At 44.0% G+C, this 26,933-nt stretch overlaps 3 protein-coding genes and 1 long non-coding RNA gene across 15 annotated transcripts in view; 1 reads left to right on the top strand and 3 right to left on the bottom strand.

Annotated features, from left to right (window-relative positions):
- The first annotated feature begins 1 nt into the window (after position 1).
- Positions 2–2,983, top strand: osgep (O-sialoglycoprotein endopeptidase). Its single transcript, XM_003972655.3, has 12 exons — positions 2–154; positions 538–657; positions 741–860; positions 1,161–1,336; positions 1,451–1,546; positions 1,621–1,670; positions 1,757–1,835; positions 1,916–1,981; positions 2,070–2,160; positions 2,433–2,508; positions 2,581–2,679; positions 2,850–2,983. Exons 2-12 carry the CDS (start codon positions 543–545, stop codon positions 2,887–2,889), a joined length of 1,008 nt encoding a protein of 335 aa, XP_003972704.1. The 5' UTR covers positions 2–154; positions 538–542; the 3' UTR covers positions 2,890–2,983.
- Positions 2,984–3,031: 48 nt separating this feature from the next.
- Positions 3,032–6,427, bottom strand: LOC101071686 (uncharacterized). The gene is made up of 4 exons (XM_003972666.3): positions 6,276–6,427; positions 4,141–4,917; positions 4,021–4,053; positions 3,032–3,863 (listed from the first exon to the last, which is right to left on the bottom strand). Exons 1-4 carry the CDS (start codon positions 6,289–6,291, stop codon positions 3,814–3,816), a joined length of 876 nt encoding a protein of 291 aa, XP_003972715.1. The 5' UTR covers positions 6,292–6,427; the 3' UTR covers positions 3,032–3,813.
- A 1,206-nt stretch (positions 6,428–7,633) lies between these two features.
- Positions 7,634–9,202, bottom strand: LOC105417729 (uncharacterized). Its single transcript, XR_965256.2, has 2 exons — positions 9,000–9,202; positions 7,634–8,272 (listed from the first exon to the last, which is right to left on the bottom strand). It is a non-coding gene; the product is annotated as an uncharacterized lncRNA (long non-coding RNA).
- An 891-nt stretch (positions 9,203–10,093) lies between these two features.
- Positions 10,094–26,933, bottom strand: part of nav3 (neuron navigator 3) — a 283,562-nt gene continuing 266,722 nt past the window's right edge. For 11 of the 12 annotated variants that reach the window (XM_029851618.1, XM_029851621.1, XM_029851625.1 and 8 more), the window contains 17 exons: positions 26,294–26,377; positions 25,174–25,285; positions 24,181–24,305; positions 22,865–22,888; positions 22,297–22,463; positions 21,130–21,283; positions 20,360–20,546; positions 18,528–18,625; positions 18,357–18,452; positions 17,147–17,315; positions 16,825–17,060; positions 14,976–15,130; positions 14,827–14,898; positions 14,481–14,677; positions 13,685–13,803; positions 13,235–13,438; positions 10,094–13,089 (listed from right to left, as the gene is read on the bottom strand). In XM_029851618.1, the coding sequence (XP_029707478.1) occupies positions 12,970–13,089; positions 13,235–13,438; positions 13,685–13,803; positions 14,481–14,677; positions 14,827–14,898; positions 14,976–15,130; positions 16,825–17,060; positions 17,147–17,315; positions 18,357–18,452; positions 18,528–18,625; positions 20,360–20,546; positions 21,130–21,283; positions 22,297–22,463; positions 22,865–22,888; positions 24,181–24,305; positions 25,174–25,285; positions 26,294–26,377 (2,319 nt within the window). In that variant the 3' untranslated portion in view covers positions 10,094–12,969. The remainder of the gene's footprint in view (positions 13,090–13,234; positions 13,439–13,684; positions 13,804–14,480; positions 14,678–14,826; positions 14,899–14,975; positions 15,131–16,824; positions 17,061–17,146; positions 17,316–18,356; positions 18,453–18,527; positions 18,626–20,359; positions 20,547–21,129; positions 21,284–22,296; positions 22,464–22,864; positions 22,889–24,180; positions 24,306–25,173; positions 25,286–26,293; positions 26,378–26,933) is intronic. The other variant, XM_029851620.1, reaches the window with a different exon arrangement.

The raw sequence follows: 26,933 nt of genomic DNA, 5'->3' as shown, positions 1-26,933 counted from the left end.
CAAACGGGCGTCTCTAAAACTACTAATGTTTGGGACCTCAAAAGCTTCACGTAGTATTAGCGTTACAAAATTTGCTACCGGTGGTAACTTATTAAAAACTATTGTAATTGGGATGAAGATTTATTAGTGTCACCTTTTGAGGAAAGTTGAGAAGGTAAATGCACTCATTTGTGCCACTGTAACATTACTACGAGTTAGTTTTAATGACATGTTCTGTTTGATTCGTTGCACGGCTACAATAGGTTCACCTTACTTATGACCGTTTTAACTGTGTGTAGACGATAAATGTTACTGTCTGCTACATATGTTTATGTAGCATGTAGTGGAGTATGATCAATTAAATGTCCCTTCGTTTCATGGGGCATAGAAAGGGCTACTAGTCCAATTTGAAAGGGAAATACTTAATCTCACACTTATTTTACTTCCAATACAACCATCATTTATTGTTTTTGTCATAATTCCCGGTAAACCTCAGCTCTGCCAACGAAGTAAAAAAAGACACGGTTTGTATCAATGTGTATTTACTTGCCTTTTCAGCTGCCATGCCTGTAGTAATCGGTTTTGAGGGCAGTGCCAACAAGATCGGCATTGGAATCATCAGAGATGGCGAAGTGCTCTCCAACCCCAGACGGACCTACATTACCCCTCCTGGTCAAGGCAGGTCCCCATGATGTACTAAAAGTAGTCATTTTGGTTTAAAGTCAGACTTGAATGCGTGAAATTCAGACTTTTTCCTTCAGGGTTCATGCCAAGTGACACTGCCAGGCACCACCGTGCTGTCATACTGACTGTCCTGAAGGAGGCCCTTGAGCAAGCAGGGTTGAAGCCTGCTGACATCGACTGCGTGGCTTACACTAAAGGTAGCATAAGATGCTAGCTCTTATTGTGGTATCTACAACTATTCTCTCCTCTACCTGTCCTCCCCCCTGTCCATCGGCCTGCCATCAGCAGGAGGGTCCCCCTACATGAGCCTGGTCCTGCTCAAGGTTTCTTCCTGTTAAAGGGGAGTTTTTCCTTGCCCTTGTTGCTTGTTGGGGGTCAGGCTCTAGGATTCTGTAAAGCACCAAGAGACAATTTTGATTGTAAAAGATGCCACATAAATAAAGATAGATCGATTGATAGAGAGAGAACTGCTCTTCACATTTCCTCACACCCTCCAGGCCCAGGGATGGGGGCCCCTCTGGTGACGGTGGCGCTGGTGGCCCGTACAGTCGCGCAGCTTTGGGGCACGCCGCTGCTGGGGGTCAACCACTGCATCGGACACATTGAGATGGGTCGACTCATCACACGCGCCGACAATCCCACAGTGCTTTACGTCAGCGGAGGAAACACACAGGTGTGTCTGAATGTTGAATTTCACCCTGTTTTTGTTTCTTTAAATGTAGGTTTTCTCATGCATCTTATAAAGTACAGATATAACAGGACAGATTGTCCACCTATCCCCATGCAGGTTATTGCATATTCACAGAGAAGGTACAGGATATTTGGGGAGACGATTGACATTGCAGTCGGCAACTGTCTGGACAGGTTTGCACGAGTAATCAAGGTGTGTGCCGTTGTCCCATTAAAGCCACAGTCTTTTACTGTGCGTGACCTGTGCGGCTCAACATCTTTTCACAGATTTCTAATGATCCCAGTCCAGGTTACAACATAGAACAGATGGCTAAAAAGTGAGTGGATCCCACCAAACAGCCTCGGACTGTATTATGTACCTAAACGTATTTTTTAACTGATAAATTCTTGGGTTGGTATTTAGAGGAAGTCAGTTTGTGGAGCTGCCATACACAGTCAAAGGAATGGACGTCTCCTTTTCTGGTATATTGTCGTATATTGAGGTGAGTGGAACTGTTTAGAGCTCCGTCAAGACAAATTTCTGTCTGAGGCGTTTCTTGACCGGTTTGTCTTTTTTCCACAGGACATGTCTCACAAGATGCTGAGCTCCGGTCAGTGTACAGAGGAGGACCTGTGTTTCTCCCTGCAGGTACCAAGACCCAGGAAGCCTCTCTGATATCGTCCTGCTGCGTCTTTCGTAACCAATCTCCATGTCTTTTGACATATCCTTTATACAGGAGACCGTGTTCTCTATGCTGGTGGAGATCACCGAGAGGGCCATGGCTCACTGTGGCTCCCAAGAGGTCCTGATCGTCGGGGGTGTTGGATGTAAGTAACCGCCCAAACGCTAACAAGATTCTCGATAGGTTTGAGCTTCTGGTCTACATCTGTTGGAGTATCTCTTAAAACCGGTTCCCCGAGAGAGCGAGCTGATGTGTTACACGGCTTTGCAGGTGCTTCACTACTGCACCGACGCCACTAATGATCTACTTTGAGGGTTTTTTAAGCTTCACTGCTGTGATGCTCTTTGGATTCACAATTATAAACCGTTTCCTGGTTTGAGTTTAGCTAGAGGAAAATATGTCTCCTCTGCTCTACAGGTAACCTGCGTCTACAAGAGATGATGGGGGTGATGTGTAAAGAAAGAGGAGCCAAGCTGTTTGCCACAGACGAACGGTAATAATCATCCACCTGGGAAGTGACCCACCTTGATCCCCCCACCCAAAATAACCTGTCACTCTGCCACAGGTTTTGCATCGACAACGGAGCAATGATCGCTCAGGCTGGGTGGGAGATGTTTAGATCTGGTCAGATTACAGAGTTGGAGGACTCGTGGATCACACAGAGGTAACGTCCAAATGACCCGTTCGTCCATGCCGACTACACTTGTCAGTGGTGACGTTAACAAAATAGTCTGTGTGTAAGATTTTGGACATCCTCAAATGTCAGAAGCAAAGATATTTTTATATAAAAGAACTCTTCATATTGTAATAAAGTGTCCGTTTGTGCTGTTACAGGTACAGAACTGATGCTGTGGAGGTGACTTGGAGAGACTGATGGCTTGAATTGACTTTTTTTGCCTTACATTTTGTAAATCTTTGTCCTAAAACTGTACCAAGGAAGCTTTCTTAATAAAACAAGTCAAACATGAGTTTTCTTCCATTAGACTGATAAGGAACCGGCGGGTTTGAAAGGTTGATTCAGCAAAACGTTTATTAAGCAATACTGTTCACTTACATTCCTCCTCTTTCTCCAGTGTAATTTTTTTAAATTCAATAAATTCTTCTCAGAAAAAAACAAAACAAAAATAACCTAACATGGTGAGATCCCTTGAGTAATATTCACTCAAACAGGAAAGCAAATAAAAACAAAGAACACAGCGTTAAGGTGTGATCTTCACTGTGCCTGACTACACCCCTCTGTAAACTGAAGACAGACTGAAGTCCTCTGCAAATATTAACCATAAAACTCAAACACATGATGGACAGACGGCCTTCTATATGTAATGGAGACGGGGGAGGGGAGACGAGGACGATGTGTCCTTCTGGGGAGGGTTTCCCGCACGTGGGCGTTGGTCACGGTCAAGTTTTATTTAAACAAAGTGCTTGATTGACCACTCAATTACCAGAGGACACAGATTTGATAAAACTGCAGCTTTCAAAAACAGGAAATGTTACATTACAGCTTCTCTGATTAGTTTTAAAAGAAAAGGACCAGCTCTGGACATACAAGCTTAAAAAAAATGGTGAAATCAGATCGAATTAAGGCAGGTTCTTTTTTTTTTTCCCCAAAAGGCATTAAAATAGTCCATTGCTGATTAAGATCTTGAGGGAGTTAGTCCAAAGTGTCTCAGTGTGGCTTTGCATGTAGACAATATCCTGAGTGCAGTGTGTGAAAGGGACTCAAACGTGTCCGTCTTTACATGTGCATGTAGGTGTGTGTTGCGTTTGCACTTTTATTTGCCGTGGGGTCGTCACACTGCTAGGCCGGGTTTTCCTCTGGCTCCTTGTACCAGATCACTTTTGCAGGAACTGCAAAAACAAATATGCATGTTCAAAAACCTACTGAAACACCTCTGTAGTGGTGTCACTCATTCACACTCTTGTATAAAAACTATATATTGACTGCCATTTCAAAACATGTCTTTCAAAATGTGGCTGAAACCAGCTTCAGTTTTATAAATCTTACCTTTTTTCTGGTTATTACAGACAGCATTCCATTCTGGGGAGACAGAAAGAGACCATGAGAGACAAGTTGACCTCACACCGCATTTAAGCGGAACTTTAAAGGCAAAGCCCCGAAGCTCACCTCTACTGTGATAGCTCAAAGCTTCCACTAGATGGCGACAACTGAGCAACATCTTCTCACTGCTCTCCTCCACTTCTGGCTGCGTGTAGGTGGGGGCGCAACTCGAAGCTTGAACGGGCGTTTCTTCGGGTGTCGCTGCTCGAAGAACTGTGTCGGGCTGTGCCTCTACCTGAGGGTCAGCATCTGTGCTGTGGGTGGCGAGAGGGCCGGGGCTCTCTGCGGATGGTCTTGCCTCGCTGATGAAGCTGAGCCCCCACTGGTTTTGTAGCAGCACGCCGATGGCAGGGCGCTCCTCCGCCAGTATTCCGCTTGCCGTCTTTGCTTTTACCTTAGAGGCGTAGCTAACAGCTGGCTGCAGCTTGGCTGGGCTGTCCTGCACGGGAAAGGCAGGCGGGGGCTTGAGCAAAGACAGACTGTCCTCCACCCACCTATCCTTTTGGGTTCCCTTCTGTGGCCGCTCGTTTACTCGGTTATTCCCCTTCTGACTCTCCCTGTTGACGCTGCGGCCTTTGTGCAGACCCTTGCGCTCCTTTTCCTTGCGGAAGCTGATGGTTTGCGCGTGGCCGCTCCCGACCGTGTTACCGTCGGGCGAGATCTGCCGGGGATTTTTGTCGCCTCCGGAGACGCAGCCTCCGCCGCCGCCGCCGCCGCAACTGCCCGAACCAGGAGACAGGCGACGGTTGCGGATGTGTGGCTCTGGGTTGTTGGCTGAAATGAGGACTGCTGCGTCGCACAGCGTATCCGACTCACACACAGTGCTGCTAGCTTCCCAAGTACCTGAGAAAGATTCAGACATCCGGTCATTTATACTTTCCATTGCATTATGGATATTCTATTTAATGTAAAACTTAGAACGCACTTAAAACTAACACTTAAGTAAAAAAAAAAAATAGAAAAGTCGTTTTCTAGAATTAAGGGAGCACAAGGACATGAACCTACATCATATAGACAAACGTCCCAACATCTGGAGTTCGATGTACCTCAACGCCAATTAAAAAAGGACTTTTTTGTATGAAAATGACCAGAATTATAATCAAAACTATACCTTTTCAAAAATAAAGTTTTTCATTTTGGACACAACCATTTAGAATCACGATCTAAATGTATAGACAGGGTTGATGTCACATTTTTAAAACAAATAATTCCGCAACCGGAAGTGAAACAGGCTGTTGTCGCCATTCACGGTTATTAGAGCACCTGTACAGCGGAGTGATATTGTCTGTAAAAAGTCCCAGCGCTGCTGTACTCCATATCAGCACTCCTGGAATGTCTCCGTGTCCAATCAAATGACTTGGTCGGTACTAACTGTTGTGTAACAAACATAAAGCTCGTAATGTCAAAAATAGATTTTAAACTGCTGAATGTGTGCAATAAAACGAGAGTTGTTACTTACTCAATTACCCATAGAAATATATGCCTGTATATATGTACTTGTTTTGTCAGCAAAATCGTTCAGTCTACTGCAAATGTCTTGAAAATGAAGAGTCGACATGTGCTCAGTAGCTTACGAGACTTAAAATGTGGACATTTTAGCACACGACAGCGAATCGAGGGAATGTAAAGCAATGCAGACGTTCGATACTAATGGCCTGTCCCCTCCTTAGCGCCACAGCTTGAAAGCAGATGGGGTGGTCCATTGAGCCCAAGTCAGCCACCCTTTTTTTTTTTTTTTGAGAAATTTCGAGAAGCTGGCCGACGGTATAGCCTTACTGACCTAACGATAAAATGGCTGCTTTATTCGCGCCTCTTAGGATATAATAAAATAATGTGGTCCGCGTGTGACACGGTTCTTTAGGTTTCTGCCACAACCGGTGCTAGCAAACTTTAATTAGCTCTGAACATGATGTAGCGAACTACAGTAGACCACGCTATCAAATAATAGGTCATATCGATTATTCTAGTTCGACAAAATTTCAGTTGTCAAAAGTAGTCGACAAGAAGATGGCGCGTTTGGATAATTTCGTAAAATTGATAGCTAGCTAGCATGTTAGCCGCACTCAAAGTTTCGTAACCTCCATTCAAAGCGGCGAGCAAGTAGCTATCGATAGAACTAGCACCGTCAGCAAGACAACAATTTAACGCAATGGAAAGTTGAGAATTTCAGCATGGTAACTCCAAAAGTTGTACAAACTTACCAGTTTTGATATGCATGTCTTTACAATCAAAGTGACGTGGAAGCTAAACCGTTTAATAACTTTTGTTTACAACGTAACGACGACTGCCTTGATGAGTCTTGTGTGGCCACCCGGAAGCAACACGACAGTGGGGTGGGACAGGAAGTCCTCATGGATAAATCTTCCGGCGGGAAACTTGGATGGTTTTTTTTATCATCCATGTCTCACCCCGAACTGTGCAATTACTGCACGATTGGTGGTGTGTTAAGAGCTGGCTAGCGTTTATTAAAACGCGACGCATTTTGATATGCAGTAATCTTCGTAAGCTTTGACAGTTTATTCATTCATCTGCTTGTAGCTACAAATGTGAACATTTGTTCACTTTTAAAAGGAACATCTATTTCCCCCTCCCGATTTAACGGAAATGAAAAAAGGATGTTGTGTGTGTGATGTACTTCTGATTCCAAGTAATGCACCATTGACATGCTCAACACTAGCACAATATCTGTCTTTAACAGAAGCAGACGTGGTAAGCTCTTAAGATATTCGCGCCTCTACTTTGTACCGCCTTGAGTTAAAATGGTATTTATCTTCACTGCAATAAAATAAAGGGAGAAAATAAATAAATAAAGGGAGAAAGAACAGAAGTAAACTATAGAAGTAATAGGTATTTTAATTTGTGTGAGCTAGTGTCTTTTAACCTATAAGAACTTGCTGTCACACTTTGAATGCACTCAGCTCCACCTTATCTAGTTTTATGTTTGACCTTATTTATTTTATGTTTGAACTTATATCCCAATGGGGGGAAAAAAGAAATAAAGATCATGGTGCGGCGATCAGGCGATTGTCATGTGACTGAATAGAAAGCAACTCAAATTGACGGTATCACCTCCATACAAAGGTGATCTCAGGAGCCAATTTGCAAAAGCTTGTTTTTCCTGATGCTAAAGTTTTAACATATGTAAGTTTCAGAGGTTTAATTAGATGCATGTCCTATTTAACCGTTTGTGACCGTATTTCTATATGAAACTAATACAAAAGAAAATAAAATCAAGGGCAATTTTTTTTTATAGTTGAAATCAGGAATATTTCTAACTCTTTCACCCAATTCAAGAAACATAACCATGCAGATCTTTTGATTAAATAGGAATGTTTCCCCTTTTAACCAGCCACCCAGGAGGGCACCCCCATTTGAAACCAGCTGTGCTTAAGGTTTTTCTTTGTGTTTCTGTAAAGCACCGAGCGACAACCATGATTATAAGAGACAATATATAAAGTTGCATTGAGCTGAATAGCAGCTGACTGCTGCCTAATCTATTAATAGATAATAATCTAATTAATCTATTAATAGATAATACATTAACATATTTAATACTTTCATAGGTCTGGACAAATCTTTATTAATTCTACATTTCATTTTTCCAATGTGCAAATTAATTTTTCATCTGCTTTCTAAGATGTTCTTCATCACATTTGAATAAAATTTCCCTGCAGTTGTCATTACAACAAATCATTAGATTGTTAATGAGCAATAAACTTTTTTTAGAATTCAGACTTTTCTCAATCATGTTTGTTCACAAAAGAAAGCAACTGCCACACTTAAAAAAAAAACTTATCATAACCAGACTTAAATATCGACATGTTAAACATTTCAAAATAATTAGATATTCAAAAACAAGGAGCAGGTCTGCTCTAATCAGTAACATTCGCAATCATAACACTGTGACTTAGGGCTGTGCTGCCACGATATCATCATATTTCAATTGAAATTCTTTATTTGCCCCCTTCCCAATGTTAATCCTTCCATGCAGGCAGATGTTTCACATCAGCTGGTGGATCTTTGGGGGAATGTGTTCTGTGGTTCAAAGTTTCACTATTAAATGAGGACGTCATGTATAAGAAGTCGCAGGTCCAACATCAATCATTCGGGACTTCAAACATGATATCCAATAAAGTTGAATCCCGGCATTAAGAGACGCAGGACTCCATTTGTTCTGCTCCAAAGTCTGGTGGATAATCTTGAACAGAAAAAGAGAATTATTTCTCAGGGAGCATATTTTACAGCAATTATAAAACAGAACTATGAGGTGCTCAGAAATGAGAAAAACCCAAAAGATGCAGAGTAAAACCCGCTTTCTAATTAAAAGTGTTCAAAAACGTACTAATGAGAAACTAAATATGCAGTTTGTAATGAACACAGAGCATACCCTTATCTTTAGTTAATATTTGAACAGGAGGGGCTACATAAAAAGTACCAAGAGAGATCGCACTTATCAGCTTTGTTGAGTTTATCTAAAGCACAAATTTGCACTTTCAATAGATTAACCAGAGGCTGAAGCTACTGGAGACCCCAAACCTCTTAAAACCGAAGTAACCATTCATTTAACATCTCTAATTACACAGAGCCGAATCGTTGGTCATATGCCTAACATTAATCCCACTTCCCTGCCTATAATATATGTATTATCAGAACACCAGTTACACTTAAAGTGATCTTAAGCCATCCAATATGTTATTTGATAATCCACTTTGAGATAGTTATTTGAACAAAAAGTGATCCGTATTTTAAGTCTATCCCTTAATCAGAGGAGGCGCTATCACCCAATCGAGAAAACGGGAGGGGGGTAGATCGGGGGATTCCTCAGGAATCTACACAGCTGGATCCGATCGATAACCAGCCGATCAAACCGATCGGAGTTCTGTAACTTCCGCCTTCACGCTAGCGAGAAACAGTTAGCAACTCACCTTTTCACGGAACAACAAAATAAACGAAGAAAAAAAGCATTATGTCGAACACCAAAAACACCCATAAGTCAAACCAGTACGAGTGTTTGGGTAAAGACACCGAGTCTTCTTTAGGGTGAAACATCCTATGATTGTCTTGCGCTCCGGTCGCGGGCGTTGCCGAGGCTGCCATCTTAGCAAGGACTCCGGCAACTTCCCGGAAGTGCTTTAACTATCTGCCCTTCAAAGTAAAACATCTTTGTAATAAAACCTTAACTAAGATTAAAAAACAAACAAACAAATTAAAAAAAACAAATGTACTAAATAATGTCTTACTATTTAAAAACACGAGATAATGTCTCTGGTTATTTCATCGACATAACAAATAAACGATTTTACCCTATTACAATGTTTTAATGTTACTTACATTTACTGACATTATAAAAATAATCGATTTACTTCCAGAATATAACAGTATGTTTGCAGTCTTTACCCTCACCTTTAGGTTTTCTTACAAAACTGTGACATTAGAAAATTAAATGTTTGATATATTGTTTGAGAAAAGCTAATTTTGATGGATGGTATCACAAAACTTAACATTGGACGAGTCTCTCACTTAATCTAATGTCTGACTTTGATTGTTTTGTCACATAGTTAAGTGAAAATGAATTAATATCAATATATTGAAGCTCAAGACTCATTTGCTATGAGACCTTCGAGTACTCGGTTGTGTATGACGCCTTACATTTTGGAAGTTAGTCCTTAATTGTACATTTTCATGTTGCCACTTGATGGAACTAGAGATAATTGACTTTTTCCCAGGATACAAAAGTGAAAGTCTTGACGGTTCATCAGTTGCTCTCAGTGGTTTTGGAGTTACTTTGTTATTTCCGACAAAATAGCAAAGGATAATGAAAGTATATAAAGACTTCTGGAACTTCTGGTTTTAACCAAATCTTTATCTCCACATAGAACAAATAACCTGAAGCACGTTCCTCTCTCTCTCTCTCACATACACACACACACACATACACACACACACACACACACACACACACACACACACACACACACACACACACACACACACACACAGTAGCAAAAGCTCAACAGTGTTTGCTTGTGTGACACCAAATACCATTTATTAGGGCTTTACAAAGACTACAAAATCTTTCAGATGAGTTAAATCACTGTCTCTGTCTATTTACATGATATGTTACATATAAATGTACAAAATATAAAACATTTAAAGACAAATGTTTTACCCAAAAAGAAAAAAAAGAAGAAATCCTCTCAAAACAGAGTAAATGCTATATGGTTTCCAACTGAGATGTAACTGCCAAGTGTTGGGTCTTAATCGTCAAGACTATGGGATAAACTGTTAATGCTGTTAACGCTCTGTGAGATTAGGAACAAACGGTGTACAGGAGGAGTGATTTTTTTTCCTTTTCTCTCTTTTAATAAGCATGGTGTAACTGTAGGCAACACGATACCACGGCCAGAACCTCCTTTATTAGGCAGACACAAGGCTGTGCAGAGCCACCAAAGGCTTGGCTGCGGAGACACCAGTGAAGCTGAACACAGGTAGGATTGTAGAATAGTGTCCTGAGGTTGAGTCAACATGTTATCTTGGTCTTTGATGGGCTCTGACGGACCAGTAGCACCTATTTGTTGTTGGTAGTACAGTACGGTGTCTCGTCAGCTGCGGTGCATCAGACAGTCAAGCCTAACGTGGCAGTAAGCTTGTGTTAAAAAAAAAAAAAAATCCAAAAAGGAAGTGCTTCAGAGGACCGTCAGGTGTTCTAAAAGACATTCCAGATAGCAGGAGGGTGGAAATACTGAAAAATACTTTTCTTCTTAGTTTGTGATTTTAGTGAGTTAACAGACAGTGCCTTACTGTACACCATACATCTCCTGTACTAGCAAAGCATCCAATCACCACAAGACAGATACCTGCTTCTGACAGCGTGTTGAGTTTTTGCATTTCTTTTTTCTTCTTCTCTCTTTCTGTTTTTAAGTACAATAATTTATTCAGCGGGTTAAGCATATTGTTACACCAACAGGGCAGAATGCATCTTTGATTCACTGTGCAAGACTTAAATATTTACAACCCGACCCCGTCTCAAAGTGTGCAAAACCAACCCACTCAATAAACAAAGGGGAAAAATAAAAGTACAATGGCTTCCGTCCAACACACACAAACACACGTAATGATAAAGATCTCTTCTTAAAGCATCCCCTATTTAAAAAAAACATCAAAACATGCTCCTCAGGCTAGAAAAGAAACAACAACAACAAAAAAAGGTTGTGCTCCTGGTAGTTCAAGTGAGCCCAGCTCAACTGGACAAAAAAACCCCAAACTAACCTAAACGAATACCCAACCTCCGCCAGGTCAGAATTCAAATACAGCGTTGATGCCTTTATGCTAAAACTGCCAGAAATAACAAAAAGAAGCCGCCTCTTGTCATCCGCCATCAACATCTCCGTGTCTCACTACAGACAGGGGGAGCAGATTAGATTGTCTCCCAAACTTGAACACATTTAAGGCAGAGAGAAAGCACCGATATCGTTGTTCCCCTGATCAGCTATGGTTAACACACATTTGAAAATACTTTGAGTTTTCCTTCTCTTTTGTTTTTTTTTGGCAGATTTCACGACAACGCAGATGCTGAATGAGACTATCAAATGTCGGCTTTGTTCAATTCCATACTGCGTCGTTTTTTCTTAAACATTGATTAATGTTGTAAAAACTGAATAAAATCTTTCCAAACAACAAAACAAACCTGAAAAACTGAATAAAACCTTTTTAACTCCTGCTACACCCGTCAAGGCTTGGTTTGTCACACTGTTGCGGTGTGCTATGACAAAGTATCGGATGATTAAAGTTAAAATAATGAAGCCAAAGGACGAATATTTAACTTTCTTTCTTTGTTTTATCATCCGACTTCTATTTTGTTGCTCTTGAACTTTCCAAATGAGTATATTTTTTTCCACAAAAGCACTGGCTGACATGTTAAACCCAAAGCCTGACAGATGTTGTGCACGGCATTCCAGTGAAAATCACGGCCATGCTGGCCCAGAACGTTTCGACAAACTAGTGCATGTCCACATACTCATCACCAAAGTTTACAGCCAAGGTCAAGGAGGAGCAGCCTGTCGTGAACTTTGTTGGAACGTACGAGCTTGCGTGTGCACATTTGGCAGTAAAACAAAGGGAAACATTGGCAGGTGTTTGTCCTCTTCTTCAGTTTGGACACACAAACCATTGTTGTGCTTGTCGGACACGGCAGCAAGTAGCAGCTGAGCTCCATGTGTGATCCTGGAGGCTCAGGTCTAGTGTTGACGCTGAATGTATAGATCACTGTTTATGCTCAGAAAAGGGTGATTCGCTTAAATCACATGGGAGCCGATTAATTTGCCTGTTGTGCTGCTGAAAAAATGAATTCAATACGCTGAGAGCCTACACGACGACCACTAGAGGGCGCAAGATCACATATAAACCCTTCAGGCAGGATCAACCAATTCGAACCTCTGATTGACTCACACTCTGACCATGTTTAAGTGTCTGTGCTCGTGTGTGTGCCCATGCCTATGTGTATCAATGCTAGAATGTGAAGCACCTCTGTAAACAATAAAAAAAAGAATGCCTCCACACACTGTAAACATGTGAAGTTATTTCTGTGGTTAAAATAAAGGTCCAGTTGTGTCACTCTTTCTCTCTGACAACCAAAGCTTAAATAATGGGATGAATCTGTATCTGAGGCGCAGGTATGAAAAGTTGTATTACAGAATGTGATACATCCTTTAAAACGGCTCGTCAACTTCAGCATGTCTTGACCGCGTTATCATGTAAAACACAATATACTCTGCGTTAATAACCCGTTTCCTTTATAAAAGTGTCACTGGGTGTACCATCTTGCATCACAAAACTTTTCATATTCGGACCAGAAAACAACAGGAGCAAAGGTTGACCAAAGGACCGGGATCCCCGTCATAGCGCCGACTCCAGTGAGGAGTCCAGCTGTTCATCGTGGTGACTGGTGCTGTCGCTGTCGCAGCTCTGTGTGCTCGAGTAGTTCGCTGCCTCCTGCAGGCGTAGCAGCATGTTCATCTAAAAGGACGATCCAACAAGAAAATTTAGAGTTATGTTATGTCTTTTTAAATGCAGGTAAATGCAAGAAGGCCTGGGGTTTGAATCCCCTAAGGGACCAGGGGCTTTTCCGAGTGGACTGATTGTGTTATTACATCTTCCTCACCAGGGGGTCTCCTTCTGTGTCGCTCTGAGACACTTGCTTGGACGAGGCTCCCTCTTTGGACGAGCTGTAGCCGTCGTATCCCACGTCCTCCGGCCGCAGCTGGAGCAGCGACTGTCCTTCGCGTTGCAGCGAGGTGGCGTTCCACGGATACGTGTCGTTCACCCACTTGGATGGATCCTCCCAGGCCGCTCTTTTGCCGTACAGCTGCAGGTGTGATGGAGGGAGGATACATATGTCTTTATGAATCAGAGTACCGACTGCACACCAAACTAGATAATTCTATAGAGGAAAATTAACATATGAGAGCCAAATATAGTTAATGTGCAAAACAATTCAGTTTGTAATGTACTGTTGGACTGTTGTCTGCACATGGTGTTCATGGATTGGTAGGTTAAAACAGTTATTTCCTTTTTTTCTTTGTTGTAAACCGTTTATATGGTCTGGACTCACCTGCAGGCCTTCCCTGACAGCTTCAAGCAGGTAGGGCACTAGAGAGTAGTTCCACAGGTCAGTGAACCAAACCCTAGACCCCTCCACATCCATAGGACAAGACAGGAAGAGGCGCGGGCCTGAAGTTACAACAAATATGAGAGAGTCAGCTTTTGATGGGTTAGAGGTGAAGCTAAAATCCATCTACCATGGTGTGTTTATGTTTGTGTGTTCTTGTATTTGCCACATAATGAGTACCAAACTACTCATTCTACTAGGAAACTGAGGACATTTTTGGTCGGGGGTGCATTTTGGTTGGTCCTCACATTTCCAAAGTGAGACGTGGTTTTAAAGTTGAGGTTAGCACTGGATAAGGGGTCGGGGTTAGTTGGGATTGTTAGGACTAGGGTAGGGTTAGTGGGGTCAGGGCTAAGGTTGCTGGGTTGTGTAATCTCCAGTACGCAGATGCAGTCTTGTAAACCGCTGTGGTTCATACTTAAACATCCATACCCTGAAGTACACACTTTCTCCTATCGCTTTTGCTCTGACTGGCGGAGGTGAAAAGCATTGTGGGATATCTAGCGGTCCCAAGTCCCCACCAGTCATATCTGATACATGCTAGATACAATGGGCAGAGCAAGTACACTTCAGGGTAACTTTGAGTGCACTTGGCAGGTTGTGAACTTTGAATTGGAACCATACTTGGGCGAGAAGTACAGAGAAGTATGCATATTAAGAAACAGCCATCATGTCCATAAAAGTCCTCAGAAAGATAGAAACACACGCGCGCGCGTGTGTGTGTGTGTGTGAAACCGACCTATGGTGACATCAGAGGAGCTGTGTGCCTCCAGGAAGCAGTTGAGGTGTTGCCAGGTCTTGGGTATCCAGTCGATGATCTTAATCAGGTCATTGCTGCGCATGTTCTTATTGATCTCCGTCTCTATCAGCTTTCGCCGCAGGAACCGGCCCAGGAAACCTTTGACTGGTTCAGTGTGATTCGTGCACAGCACCCACCTGGAGCAAAAAAACAGTTGCGTTCTTACTTTACTACTTACATTTAAGATGAAATCAAATGTGATTATACTGACTCTAAGGCTTTTTGGTGGCATATTGTCATCGAATGATTTTCAGGTATTTGGTACAGTCCAAACAACAAAACAAACCTGAAATTGTGGTGCAGCTCGAGGTTAGGAGAGGTAGACACTCCCTGGTTCATGGTCCCTATAACATAAGGGCTAGACAGAGAACACAAGGATGCACGGTCAACCACGGAAATATCATCAGTTTGAAATTCTCGCATTTGCCGTCTCACCATTTGTGGTACTTGCAGTTGAGAAAGCCGTTGAAGATGTCGCTGAGGGAGCCGATGTGGTGGAGGTTGTCCAGGATGACCACTGTGGGGAGCTCTGTGTCTGTCTCCTCTGAGTTGCATTGCTCTGCCAGGCTGGACAAGTACTGACGGAGCTCCTGCAGAGGAAAAACACAACACAGCGTCCGTTAGACAGCGAGAAATTCACCCCAAATGCGTCAAATCTTATCTCATTTTGACATTTGTTTAAAATAAACCATTTTTGCTCTGGATAAACCTTTACATACCGTATTTTCACGACTATAAGGCGCACCTAAAACACTGAGATTCTCTCACAAACTGACGGTGCACCTTATAATATGGAGCGCCTTGTGTGTGGACTGAGTTCCAAAATCTGCTGTGCGCCTTTGGTGGGTGCACTACGGTAAACGCTCCGCCAATCGTTTAGCGGCACACCTACGCGTAAGGATCCCCTAAAATGGCGCCGGTCAAGCGAGACGCGTATGAATGAGGCTTACTTTAAACTGCAGGCCAGCGAATATGCGGCTGAAAATGGCAATTGAGCAATCTTAGTGTTTTCGCTTTATGAGGAGGCGGCATCTCTCCATACGCGCGAGGACAACTGTTGCGCAGCGGCTACCCGCGGATTACCAGGAGAGGGCGGCCATCTTCCCTAACCCTAACCCTAACCAGGAGAGGGTGGCCATCTTCCCTAACCCTAACCCTAACCCTAACCAGGAGAGGGCGGCCATCTTCCCTAACCCTAACCAGGAGAGGGCGGCCATCTTCCCTAACCAGGAGAGGGTGGCCATCTTCCCTAACCCTAACCCTAACCAGGAGAGGGCGGCCATCTTCCCTAACCCTAACCCTAACCAGGAGAGGGCGGCCATCTTCCCTAACCCTAACCCTAACCAGGAGAGGGTGGCCATCTTCCTAACCCTAACCCTAACCAGGAGAGGGTGGCCATCTTCCCTAACCCTAACCCTAACCCTAACCAGGAGAGGGTGGCCATCTTCCTAACCCTAACCAGGAGAGGGTGGCCATCTTCCTAACCCTAACCAGGAGAGGGTGGCCATCTTCCTAACCCTAACCAGGAGAGGGTGGCCATCTTCCTAACCCTAACCAGGAGAGGGTGGCCATCTTCCTAACCCTAACCAGGAGAGGGCGGCCATCTTCCGCACCTACTGCCGCGACAAGATAACCGCGCCCAGCCACATCACCAACATGGATGAGATCCCTCCGACTTTTAAAATCCCTTTGACCCACAGTAGAGTGGAGAAAAAGGGACCAGCACGGTGGCGATACGCACGGGCACGAGAAGTCGTCGTTCACCGTGGTTCTCGGCTGCCACGGAAACGGACAGAGCGCTGGATGACGGAAGGCGAACACTCCTTCACAAAGACTATGAGGCAGCGGCGGGCAGGTTATGCCACCATATGCGGGTGGATTTTAGACGCATGGGCTATGATACCGTCGGTGAGTCCGATTCAGATGATTAAGAAGAGGAATTCGGGATGTTGGACATTGAAATAGTGCAGCTGTTTAATTCAGATACAGAATATGAAAACTTTGATGGTTTTGTGGCAGGAGAATGAATATTTTGTTCAATAAATGTGTCGAAACTCACTGTTTTACTTCCGTTGTCCTTTTTTACTGTATGTTTCAGCATGCGCCTAATAATACGGTGCGCCTTAGGTATGTTTTAAATACAGATATAGCACCCATAACTGAGACTGCGCCTTTTATTACAGTGCGCCTTATGGTCATGAAAATACGGTATAAATCTTTTACACCTAGATCCTACTGATTCTCAGCAAAATAAACAAAGAGTCGCTCCCATCGGACGTCTTACTTTGCTGGAGTTCTGGTCTACGCTGAAACTGGCCACGTTGTGCTCCGTCACCTCCTGCCCCATCTGGGAAATGATGTACTCCGCCAGTTTGGTGGCCAGGAAGGATTTCCCCGTGCCGCTTGGTCCTGAGAGGATGATACGCCGATGCTCCATCAGGAGGTTGAGGTACCGCTGGACGATGGGTTTGGGGATCAGGGTGTCAAACACCAGGCTGTCGATGCTGTTCTCCTTCACGCCTAGAATGGAGGAAGGAACCGCCTGATGTTAATACATTTTTCCCTTTTGACTCTAGAAGAACCTCCAGGTTTGCACGCCGCGATACCTTTGAGATTGACCCTGATGACGTTATTGTCGCCCACCAGGTAGCCGCAGGGCAGCAGCTCAGGCACCTCAGAGGCGTGCGAGCGGACCACCTCGCCCATTCTGTAGCAGACGATGCTGTCTGAGCTGAGACCCAGGCTAGTGTGAGGATCCACCCGGAACACATACTCCTGCGGGGAAGCAGCAGAGCACACGCAGATAAATATAGGCTACGGTCTTTATTTGTAGCTACATCTTGAGACATATTGTCTGACTGCCCAACACATTTGCTTTAATATTCATCCAATGTACTTTTTAACAAAACTATTTATGTAATAAAGAAAATAATTCCAACCACAAAGATGGTAGATAGATATGCACATAAATAATACATATATGTGATTATTACCGAATCTATCGCCGTCCTTTTATTATTTCAAGTTTAATGGGCACTAGCAACCCTCGGTCAAGAACTTCAGTAGCTTCTCAGTTTGGAAGGTACGGGTCACGGTTCTACTGTCTTCTTTGGTGAGATCGTCTAATTTGGTGAAATCATCTAATTTACTAAAGTAGAATGTCAGAAGGTGCTTAAAATGATTATTCCTGCTGATCTCATGGATACGTATCTACTGCTGCAAAAACCTTAGTTTCACAAGAGTGGTCAAAGGAGATATATACATTTAAGTTTTAACATACACATACATATCTAAATCATTTATGCAATACATCACGACAGGCTGTGGTATATGTTCATAATACCACAGCTAAAGGGTGTTCTTTGGCCCAGCTAACGGGCGTTCTACAGCCCAGCTCAGGGGTTCTTCATTGCAATAACTTAGAGATTTACATTTTCTTGACATTCGTTTTGGCTTGCGTGGATTGTGCACCCACTAAAAACTGTCGGTGTTTCTGAGGAGGCACCAGGAGTAGCTGAGGTGGAGACTGATGCAGATGCTAGGTCTGTATGGTCTTGTTGGCCATAGCGTTCCTGACAGCACCTTCTCTAGGAGTGATGTCAGTTATGGCCGACTCATTCGGGTCAAAGTCAAAACCGCGATATACGCTCATTATACCATGGCTAAGAACAAATCAGATCACCCGAATTCATCTTTCTGTTTTATAATAATACGCCGTTTGATGCTACAGCTCATATCTGGGGTCCACCAATACAGTGAAGGCCAACGCTGACATTGAATTAACAACCAGCAAACAAACAACAAACATCGATTTACCTTAAAGAGGCGGCGGATGACTCCGTCCAGGACGTCCCACTTTGTTTTCCCGCTCACTCCTATAGATCCAATGAGGAACTGTTGGCTCTGTGTGGCCTGAGGAGACAGATGCGATGAGCTCAAGCACAGCTGAAAATGTTGAATATTTACCAAACGTCTTCGCCCGCAAACCTTGGTGGTTTTGGGTCCGCTGCTGATGGCCACCACTATCCTCACGCTCCGACCCTCTTTGCGTAGATTCCCCTCATAGCTGTCGTCTAGAAGAATATCTGAAAAAAAAAGGAAAGTTGCAGCTGTTGTTTATGACTTTTTTTTAAAATGACCAGGTAATGTATTTTAGATTTGATCAATATCTTAATATAGAGAAAAATAGAGGCGGGAAAACTATGATAGCGGAAGAGGAAGAGTCAGTAATGACTGAAAGTCACCAGAGAATGAAATGAATGACTCAGTTTTCATCATCCTTTGTGTTGTAAATCAATAAAACCATAGATGAGTTTCCACAGACTCCTGAGAATACTCTGCTCCTCTTACTGTAACCAAGAGCAACATCGAGAAAGCAACACAGAAAACAAGAAACATCACAGAAAACACTCTTTATTGGAATGTTTCCCCCAAATTACTATAGCACTACATCTAAAAAGCTACTTTCACTGAAGCCAACCTGGCATTTCATTCATCTCTCATCTTCCTCTGTACAGAAAAAAAGGCTTTTCCTCCCTCTAGAGGTGGGCTGCAGGTCATTGCATAAAAAGTGATTTGCGTTAAAATTTTTAAATCCCAGCTTTAAAGTCATCTTCAAATGTAATGTAATGTAATTTCAATTACGTTCTTTTAGCAATCTAAATAATTACATTAGATTACAACTTCATTTTGAGTGAACGCCCTCACTTTTTTCATCAGAATCAACTTCAGTAACTATTTTTACAGGATGCTCACTGATATATTTTTTGATTATTTTACAATTATTTTTTATTTGGTACTTCTTCCCCATTTGTGTAAAATTGTATGTGAGCTCTTGCTACCTTTATACGCAGGGGTTTTTACTATTCGTTGCATTTTAGCAGGAGAACATCACATGACCAGAGAGAGCCAATCACAAGCGTCGGAGGGTGGTTGAAATGAAAAAAACTCTTTGATAAATGCGAACTTTCGTGGATCTTTAAGGTGATATTAACGCTGTAACCATGGAAAAGTTCTAAAGGCAATTCAATTACCCATCCCAGTGATGTAACAGTTTACATTAATTTTACGCAAATTTTGTGCTTAAATTACGTAACGCCATTAGATGTAGTTCGTTACTTCCTAAAGCTGATGATCAATTTGTAACTGAGTAGGTCAAAGCTAAATAAGCCTCCAGCGGTCAGCTTTACATTCATGTCACAAATCAAATGGAAGGATGATGTAAAATATTGGACGGGAAGTTTCACTTTAGCACGAAAAGGGATGCTAGCAGCTCGATTGTTGTATCACCTGTGACCTTTGGCGATAAATGCTGACACATTTCCCCCCGTGCGTCTGTCAGTTCTTAAGCCCAGACTCCATGATGGGGATATATTTGCATTCAGCTGGCTTCTTATAGCAGAGGCCTCTGTACTGGAGCGATAACGCCACACTGGCCCACTCGTCTTCCCACGTGCCGCTGCTCTTGGCTCATCCCTCCATCAATTAATGATTGCCGGGGCCCTCAGAGAGCGCCGCGGCTTCTACAGTGTGTTAATTACAGGACATCCTCTTTGACTTCTCATATGGAGCAGGCCTGGAGGGATTTGCATCATGTGATGAGTGTTTACCGTTGAACAGAACGCGACCATTTCATCATTGTGGTTCCGAACGTAGGACCCACAGATAAAACCGACTCTCTTAAAAGAAGAAGTATCTGAGCCAATCTTATATAAATATAAAATCACGCACTCCCAGTCGGTTCCACTCGCTTCAACCCCTCCGCCCTTCCTGCTCTAACCTCCCCTACACAAGTGCTCCAGAAGTGACGGTGAGCTGACCTGACATGATGGTGTCCGTGATGTTGAGGTTATTCAATGACAGCCCCAGCGACTGACGCGAGGAGGACGAGGATGTGCTGGAGGTCTCGGAGGGCGGCCGGGCCGTCTTGACCGGCGTGGCCGTCGGCGTGGCGTTGCCGCTGGACTTGAGGCGGTCGTTCTCCGCTTTCAGGGTCTCAATTTCATTCTGTTTGTTGGCAAATGAATGAAAATCCAGACTTTAAGCAGTTAACCAATAGCCCCCTCCATTTTGGCCCTCTCCTATTGTAAATCTGAGTCAGTGCTATTGGACTAAAGGCTTGTGAGCATCAAGGGAAAGTCTCAGATAAGAAACCTTACATTACTCATCCGTCTGAGGAGACTTTTCGATTCCACGTCTACAAAACCCCACTTAACCGAGGCATTTACCGCCCTGTTTGAACATGTGGCCTTTTAAAGATTACGAACCGGCACCAACTCGGAATATTATCGCAACACATCCACGGGATTTATATGAGCCCATCAAATGTGCGGCCGTAGAGATTTCCTTTTTACGACAATCAAACAGCTTGTTTCTCCGCACGCTCCCGCGAAGTCAATTTCAGGTGACACAGCAGTCCGCCTCAGCTGCGGGTGATGAATATGAATTGTGTTCCAAATCTTGCTAGTTAGCATTTCTAAATATTCATGTGAAATTAGCAATATTATCTGAGTTGAGCTGAAAAGGAACGTCAGAAAAATCAAAAACTAGTATGAGCCAAACTGGGACTCATGGGAGGGTATGACCCCACCTGCATGCGGTTCATGGCCTCCCGGATCTGGTCCAGGTGGTGAGCGGAGCTAAGGGCCTCAAGACGGATGTCCGTCAACTTCAGCTCCTTCTCCCGAAGTTCGTTCTTCAGCTGCAGCACGATTTCTGCCTCGGCCTCGGTGCACTCGCACAGCCTGCAGTCGGGATGACACAGGGAGGAAGGAAGGTGGAGGGGGGGTCACCTCGACAGTTACAGGTCACCAACGCACACACTCTGGAGCTACAAACACAGATTTGCTCAAGGGAGCTAAAGTCCAGAGGGAAAACTGGAGTCGCTGAAGGAAACAGGCAGGTTCGACATGAGAGTGGGTAGGGGCCCGGGGGCCCCGGGACATTTGAGACAGCAACTACTCCCCAATGACTCCTGTCTCTGAAGTTTCCCGCTGTACTTTGCTCATTGACTGTAGCGTTGGCATGCAGAATGGGGGTAGATCACAGCAGGCGTGTGGTCCCGTTACCGAGAAGTCGCCGAGTTCTACAGCAACATCGGAACTCTGCTCAATAAAAACACAAGTGATGGGACACGTCCACATGCCGCCACACATGTGTCCACATGCGTCCACACATGTGTCCACATGCAATCTTTGTGATTGTTGACAAAATGGCCACGTGGTCTTGGTTGTATTCGGATGTATTTGATGACAAGCTACATCACAGTGTCACCTAAAACAGCTCCGAAGTGGAAACACAAACCAAATCCAGGGTTATCGTGCGGACAAGAACGCCCGGAAAATGCTGCTTTCAGGCCTTTAGGATGTGAGTGCAGGAGCCAATCACAGCAACCCACCCCACTGCAAACGCACTCCGTGGGAGCATGACAACGTGGCGCCTATTACCGAGATCGGTGCTTGTAGATCATGTGACCGTTTTGCTTTTTCTTTGACATCCAAATGGGGGAGGACTTGCTATCGCAAACGCACTTACTAGCGTGTGGACAGCAGGGAGAGGGGGTTAAAAGAAAAAGGAAAAACAGGTTTGCAAAGGGAGGTGGAGGAATGGTGAGATTTAACAAGACATAAGGGTGGAAAGAAGAAAGAATGAGGAAAAAACCTGGAAAAGTTGTCTCCTTTGGGTTGGATCTGATGCCACATGCAGGCGTGGAGAGAATCACTGGTGTTTCGGAGTGGTTGCATGCACGGGAACTTACTCTGTGGTGGAAGGAGACGAGCGGAGCGTGGCGACGCTGCCTTGTCTGTTGTCGTGCTGCAGTTTGGGCGAAGACGGCAGCGAATCGGTCATCTCCTCCATCTCGTCGTGAGCCGACTGGGACTTGGTTTTCTTTTTGCTGAACGCCTGCTTGAAGGAGCTGCGCAACTGCAAGACGGATAAGAGAGGAACACGCCCCAGGTCAATATCGCCAGCCTCTACCAAGATAGCAAGTTTCTGGTTGCATCACATCCTGCCAGATCAGGAGGTTACGCCGTGCTGTTTCCAAGCAGTCGCCACTGGTTTGAGTAAAGGGGGGTAAAAAGGAGGCTGCAAGTAGAGGAGGGAAAAAGGGAGAGAGGGAAGGTGATTTATTTTAACTAAAAGAAAATGGGCCAAACAGACGATTGAAATGAGGAAGAAGCTAAGAATAGGGGGAAGGGTGGGGCTGCCGAATCCATGCCGACAGTTTTCCAGTTACGAGGAAGAGCAAGGTGCTCCAAGAGGGGAAGAAAGAGGGTTGGATGGATCACAGCAAACACGCACGAGACACTCTGGGAGCCACTGACCTGAGCCGGGATGGAATCAGCCACCTGGAGACGCAGAACATACCCAAAGTTAAGCCACACAAACCCTCACGCTGGATGTGCAAATCAGGAAAAAAAACGCAGGCGTGATGGGGAGATTGTCAGAAACCCCCAAATCTGCATGAGTTACTTTTATATGGAAGCTTCTTGGTGGGCTACGTGATGATGATGCTCTATAAATGTGAGTTCCTGAGTCCAAATTCTGCAGAGGAGGGGAAAAATCTCCTTCACCATGCCGGGCTAGGCCGTCCATCTCTGTGGCGAGCCATTTAAGTTCAAGGGCAGACGGTTTTTTTTGCACTGCAGCACAGGCGACCGGCTGTTTGGCTAAGGCGGGAATGCTAATATGTCATCTGCGAAACTCAAGGGGCTGCGGCAAATAACAGCTCTCCAGCCAGAGACGACGGCGTGCCACTACTGTGAGGGAAGCGAAGAACGGGGAACACAGAAGAGCGCCGACAATGAGGAAAAGCCACCCGCTTCCGGGATTTGCGGGGCATTTGCGGACAAATTTCACCGCAGAGAGAAAACTCTGAAGGTTGTAAAGAGGACAAAGACACGGTACTCCTGTAAAACTAGCAAAACAAAGTAAGCTAAAAATAAAAAGTCATCCTGTCCTGAGTAAAAGTGTTAGATGTGTTTTGTTATGACCGTGTTGTTGTCTTCTAATCTAACGCTGCTGTAGGAAATTCAAATTTCAGAGTGCGCGACAACATTGCTTGACCTTTCTAGTCCTCACTGGTGGATGCTCCTTTAGCTCTGTCTCAGCACAGTAACCTAGCAACTGGGATTATGACTAAAGTCATTCATTAAGATGTATTGTAAACTGGGTTTTATAAAAGCCAGCAACAACATAAAAAGACACAATATGAGTCCTCAACAACATGACCAACACATTTGTAGTGATGATTAAAAAAAACATCCAGAGTATACATTAGACTAACAAACTAATTATTTCTGAGTTTCTAGCTATTCAATATTTAATGTTAAACGGAATTCCTCCATATTCTTTGATAGCGGCAGCCTTAACAATGGATAGCATAAAGGGCACTTTTAATCCTTTTGCTGCAGGTTTTCAGTGTTTATGGGCCTAAACTGCACCTGAATATCTAATATGACTTTGAATCCGCCTACGAACAATGATTAAAAGACCGAGTGCAAAATATAACAGCCTGTCTGCTCGGAAGAAAACAATCATCAACACAAAAAGCAGAGTAACATTTCCTCCTTTTGGTGAGTTTTTTGGACATTGACATTTATAGCAGCATCTGGGGGGAGGGGGGGGGGGCTAAACTTACCCAGCTCTTCTTCTTCTTCTTCTTGTCTTCAGCGTCCTTGCCCAGGCTGCCCATGCTGGAGTGACTGGCCGTGCTGTTGATGCTCGACATGCTCTCTGACGAGTGCTGGCGCCTGATACGCAGGTCTGAGGACGAGAGGGAAATCTCTTTCTCAATAGAAGCCGAGCGTTTCACGTTAGGTGTTCATCCCAGTTTTCATTGGGGTGTTGGAATGAACTCGTTCACCTTGTTTACTTTGATGCGACCATTTGATATTAGTATTTTATGTTTTTAGGACGATTGTGATTATTTTCATTGTTGCGGCATAAAAATTCCTCTGTATTAATTCGGACGTGTATCGATATGAAACAACGCGAAAACAATCGGCGTCGCAGCCGCAGGGGAGCGCGAGAATAGCACAAAAACTACAAAACCCATGATCCTTTACACTTCTCCTTGCAGGCCTTATGCAGGGAAAATCCTGAAGCTAACAGGGACAACAGGGAGACAGGCGAGGAAATTGAAAAATTCCACAGAGAACTGTGGATTTTCCTGTGTCAGACCGATCTCTAAACTTTGTTCTGTGATTAAAATCAAATTTCCTCCCTATGAGGTGAATACCTGCAGGGACTATTTTCCCCCTTTGTTGCTTGAAAGCTAAAGACACTGGAAGCTTCTATTTGAGTTGTTCCTTATTTAATACTCCTCCCCCCATCTTTATGTTTTAATACTATGGAGCTTTGTACATTATTACTGTTAACAAGCATTAAAATAAACATCGTACTGTAGGCTAGTTATTGAAGTATTGGAATGTTGGGACATTTTCATATTGCTGCGGTCCTTCTTCATACTTTACACAATGGATCTTTGCAGCACAAAAATAAATCCTCTCTTGGGGCCAATCAGGGTAAATATGTACCCAACAGCTGTGGTCCAGCAAAGGGTTCAAAAGCCTCCTCCGAATATCAGATGCCTTTTGTGTGTTCCAGCATCCCCCGCAGCTCCCTTCATTACCTTTGTGCAGGTGGTCAGGGCCATTCAGCGCCACCTGGATGGCTGTCTGGGCATCCGTGTTCTGTGTCTTCAGCGTTTCTATGGTTTCTCTTAACTCGACCAACTCGGACTCCTGGAGAGCAGAACGTTTGAAAAGTTGATGATACAGCAAAAAAAAAAAAAAAGAACAAACCTTGCGGCTAAAATGCGTTGAAAGACGAGCAGCATCATTGGATGCAGACTTGGCAAATTTGGCATGAGCAGAGCTTTTAGGAGAGAAAAGTCTTTTGTTCACACCTATTTTAAGATATCAGTCGGATGGTGGGCCTGAATCCAACCCAGCGCCACCTGCTCCGAAAAGAAAAGCTCTATTCTGTCGAACAAGCACCATCAGATAGACGGAGTCTCCCGTTCTGCCTTGGCAGGAAAACCCGGTCAGAGGGGTTCTACTTTAATTAAAAGTTGGGATGGCCTTGTTTAACAAAGACATCCCCGCAGATCCCGCGCCGCTTTAATTTACAGAGGATTAAAAATCTGCCAAGATTTGTCAGCGCAGTATGTGTGTCTGTTTGGCATTTCCAGACTCCTGTTAGGAGAAAGAGTGCATTGTTTTGGTTTGTTTTATGGATTATATGTGAAAGGGTAGCTCTATCCTGGAGGAGCTGCACTACCTGGGCCAGTTCTGGGGGCTGCAGACGCCGACTCATGCTAGTAGCTTGATATCGGCTCAAGAAAAAAGTAAATCCAGCCAAGAATCGGCCAAACGGGATGATAAAAGGAAATATTCCCTGGGTTAGGGTGAGGGTTACCTCTACCACAGAGGTTGCCTTGCTAATTCCTCCTTTCTTGCGCAATCACAAGTCCTACTGAGCAATCATTATCGTTATGTAACCGGTAAAGTTAGCAAAGTGTTCCCGACTTGAATGGGTAACAATTATGCGCTCCCATTTTTATATACGTATTTTAGCAGCGTAGTTTGAGCAGGTGGAATAACTTTACAAGTCGGCTGTAACTTGCAGATAAAATATCCATTCCGCCTCTGACATTCGGATGATTGCTTTCCCCAGTTTCCCGTTTCTAATCACTGCTTCCCGACTTCATATGCGATGCGTTTCAGGTTCTGGACAGGAAGCTGCGGTACCTTTTGTTCGGCGGTCATGGTGAGGCTCTGCAGCCGACACGTCATGTTACTCAGGCTCTTCTCAAAGGCCGCCACGAGGTGAGCCTGCAAACACACAAAATTCCCCATGGTCAACTCGAAAAGAGCGGAATTTCCAATTAAAAGCACAAAAACACACCATTTAAAAGAAATAAAGAGTGTTAGATAAAGAGAGCGTGCGTTGCATGATGGAGATAACTCAGAACTTTTGTTTTGAGGATCATGGAAGGCTCTTTCTGTGCTACTGATGAGTCCCTGCATCCTCAAATACTTTAACACACACTACAAACACACACACACACACAAACACACAATCCTTTCCTTCTTCAAGGACACATTGTCTGTGTTCAGAAATTGATTTTTGGACCAGGCACATTTTGGAAGTCACCATTATTGGTTTTACGCCAAGCGTCTAACGGGAAAAATAGAAGCAACAAAAGCCTCTGAAGTGCTAAAAGACACTCAAGCGTCATGGACGGATCAAAAGGTACTTCCCTCCCTGGCTTCATCTGTCGCCTGGAGAGACACAGCAACAGGCAGGAGGAGGACAAATGCTTGGAGACGTCCCACCATCTGTGCTGCTGAACCTGTCAGTCATTGGTCGTATGGCTATATGTGGTTG

Source organism: Takifugu rubripes, chromosome 18 (assembly GCF_901000725.2).
Source record: "Takifugu rubripes chromosome 18, fTakRub1.2, whole genome shotgun sequence".
NCBI classification, from domain to species: domain Eukaryota; kingdom Metazoa; phylum Chordata; class Actinopteri; order Tetraodontiformes; family Tetraodontidae; genus Takifugu; species Takifugu rubripes.
The sequence above is the reverse complement of the archived record's forward strand: the minus strand, read 5'-3'. Positions and strand labels throughout refer to the sequence as shown.

Excerpts from the sequence above, each read along its gene's own strand:
- osgep (XM_003972655.3), top strand. The coding sequence starts at position 543 with ATGCCTGTAGTAATCGGTTTTGAGGGCAGTGCCAACAAGATCGGCATT. Across the intron at positions 658-740 it reads CATTACCCCTCCTGGTCAAG|GGTTCATGCCAAGTGACACT; the intron begins GCAGGTCCCCAT and ends TTTTTCCTTCAG. Across the intron at positions 1,337-1,450 it reads TCAGCGGAGGAAACACACAG|GTTATTGCATATTCACAGAG; the intron begins GTGTGTCTGAAT and ends ATCCCCATGCAG.
- LOC101071686 (XM_003972666.3), bottom strand. Across the intron at positions 4,054-4,140 it reads TTTGAGCTATCACAGTAGAG|AATGGAATGCTGTCTGTAAT; the intron begins GTGAGCTTCGGG and ends CTGTCTCCCCAG. Across the intron at positions 3,864-4,020 it reads CTGTAATAACCAGAAAAAAG|TTCCTGCAAAAGTGATCTGG; the intron begins GTAAGATTTATA and ends TTGTTTTTGCAG.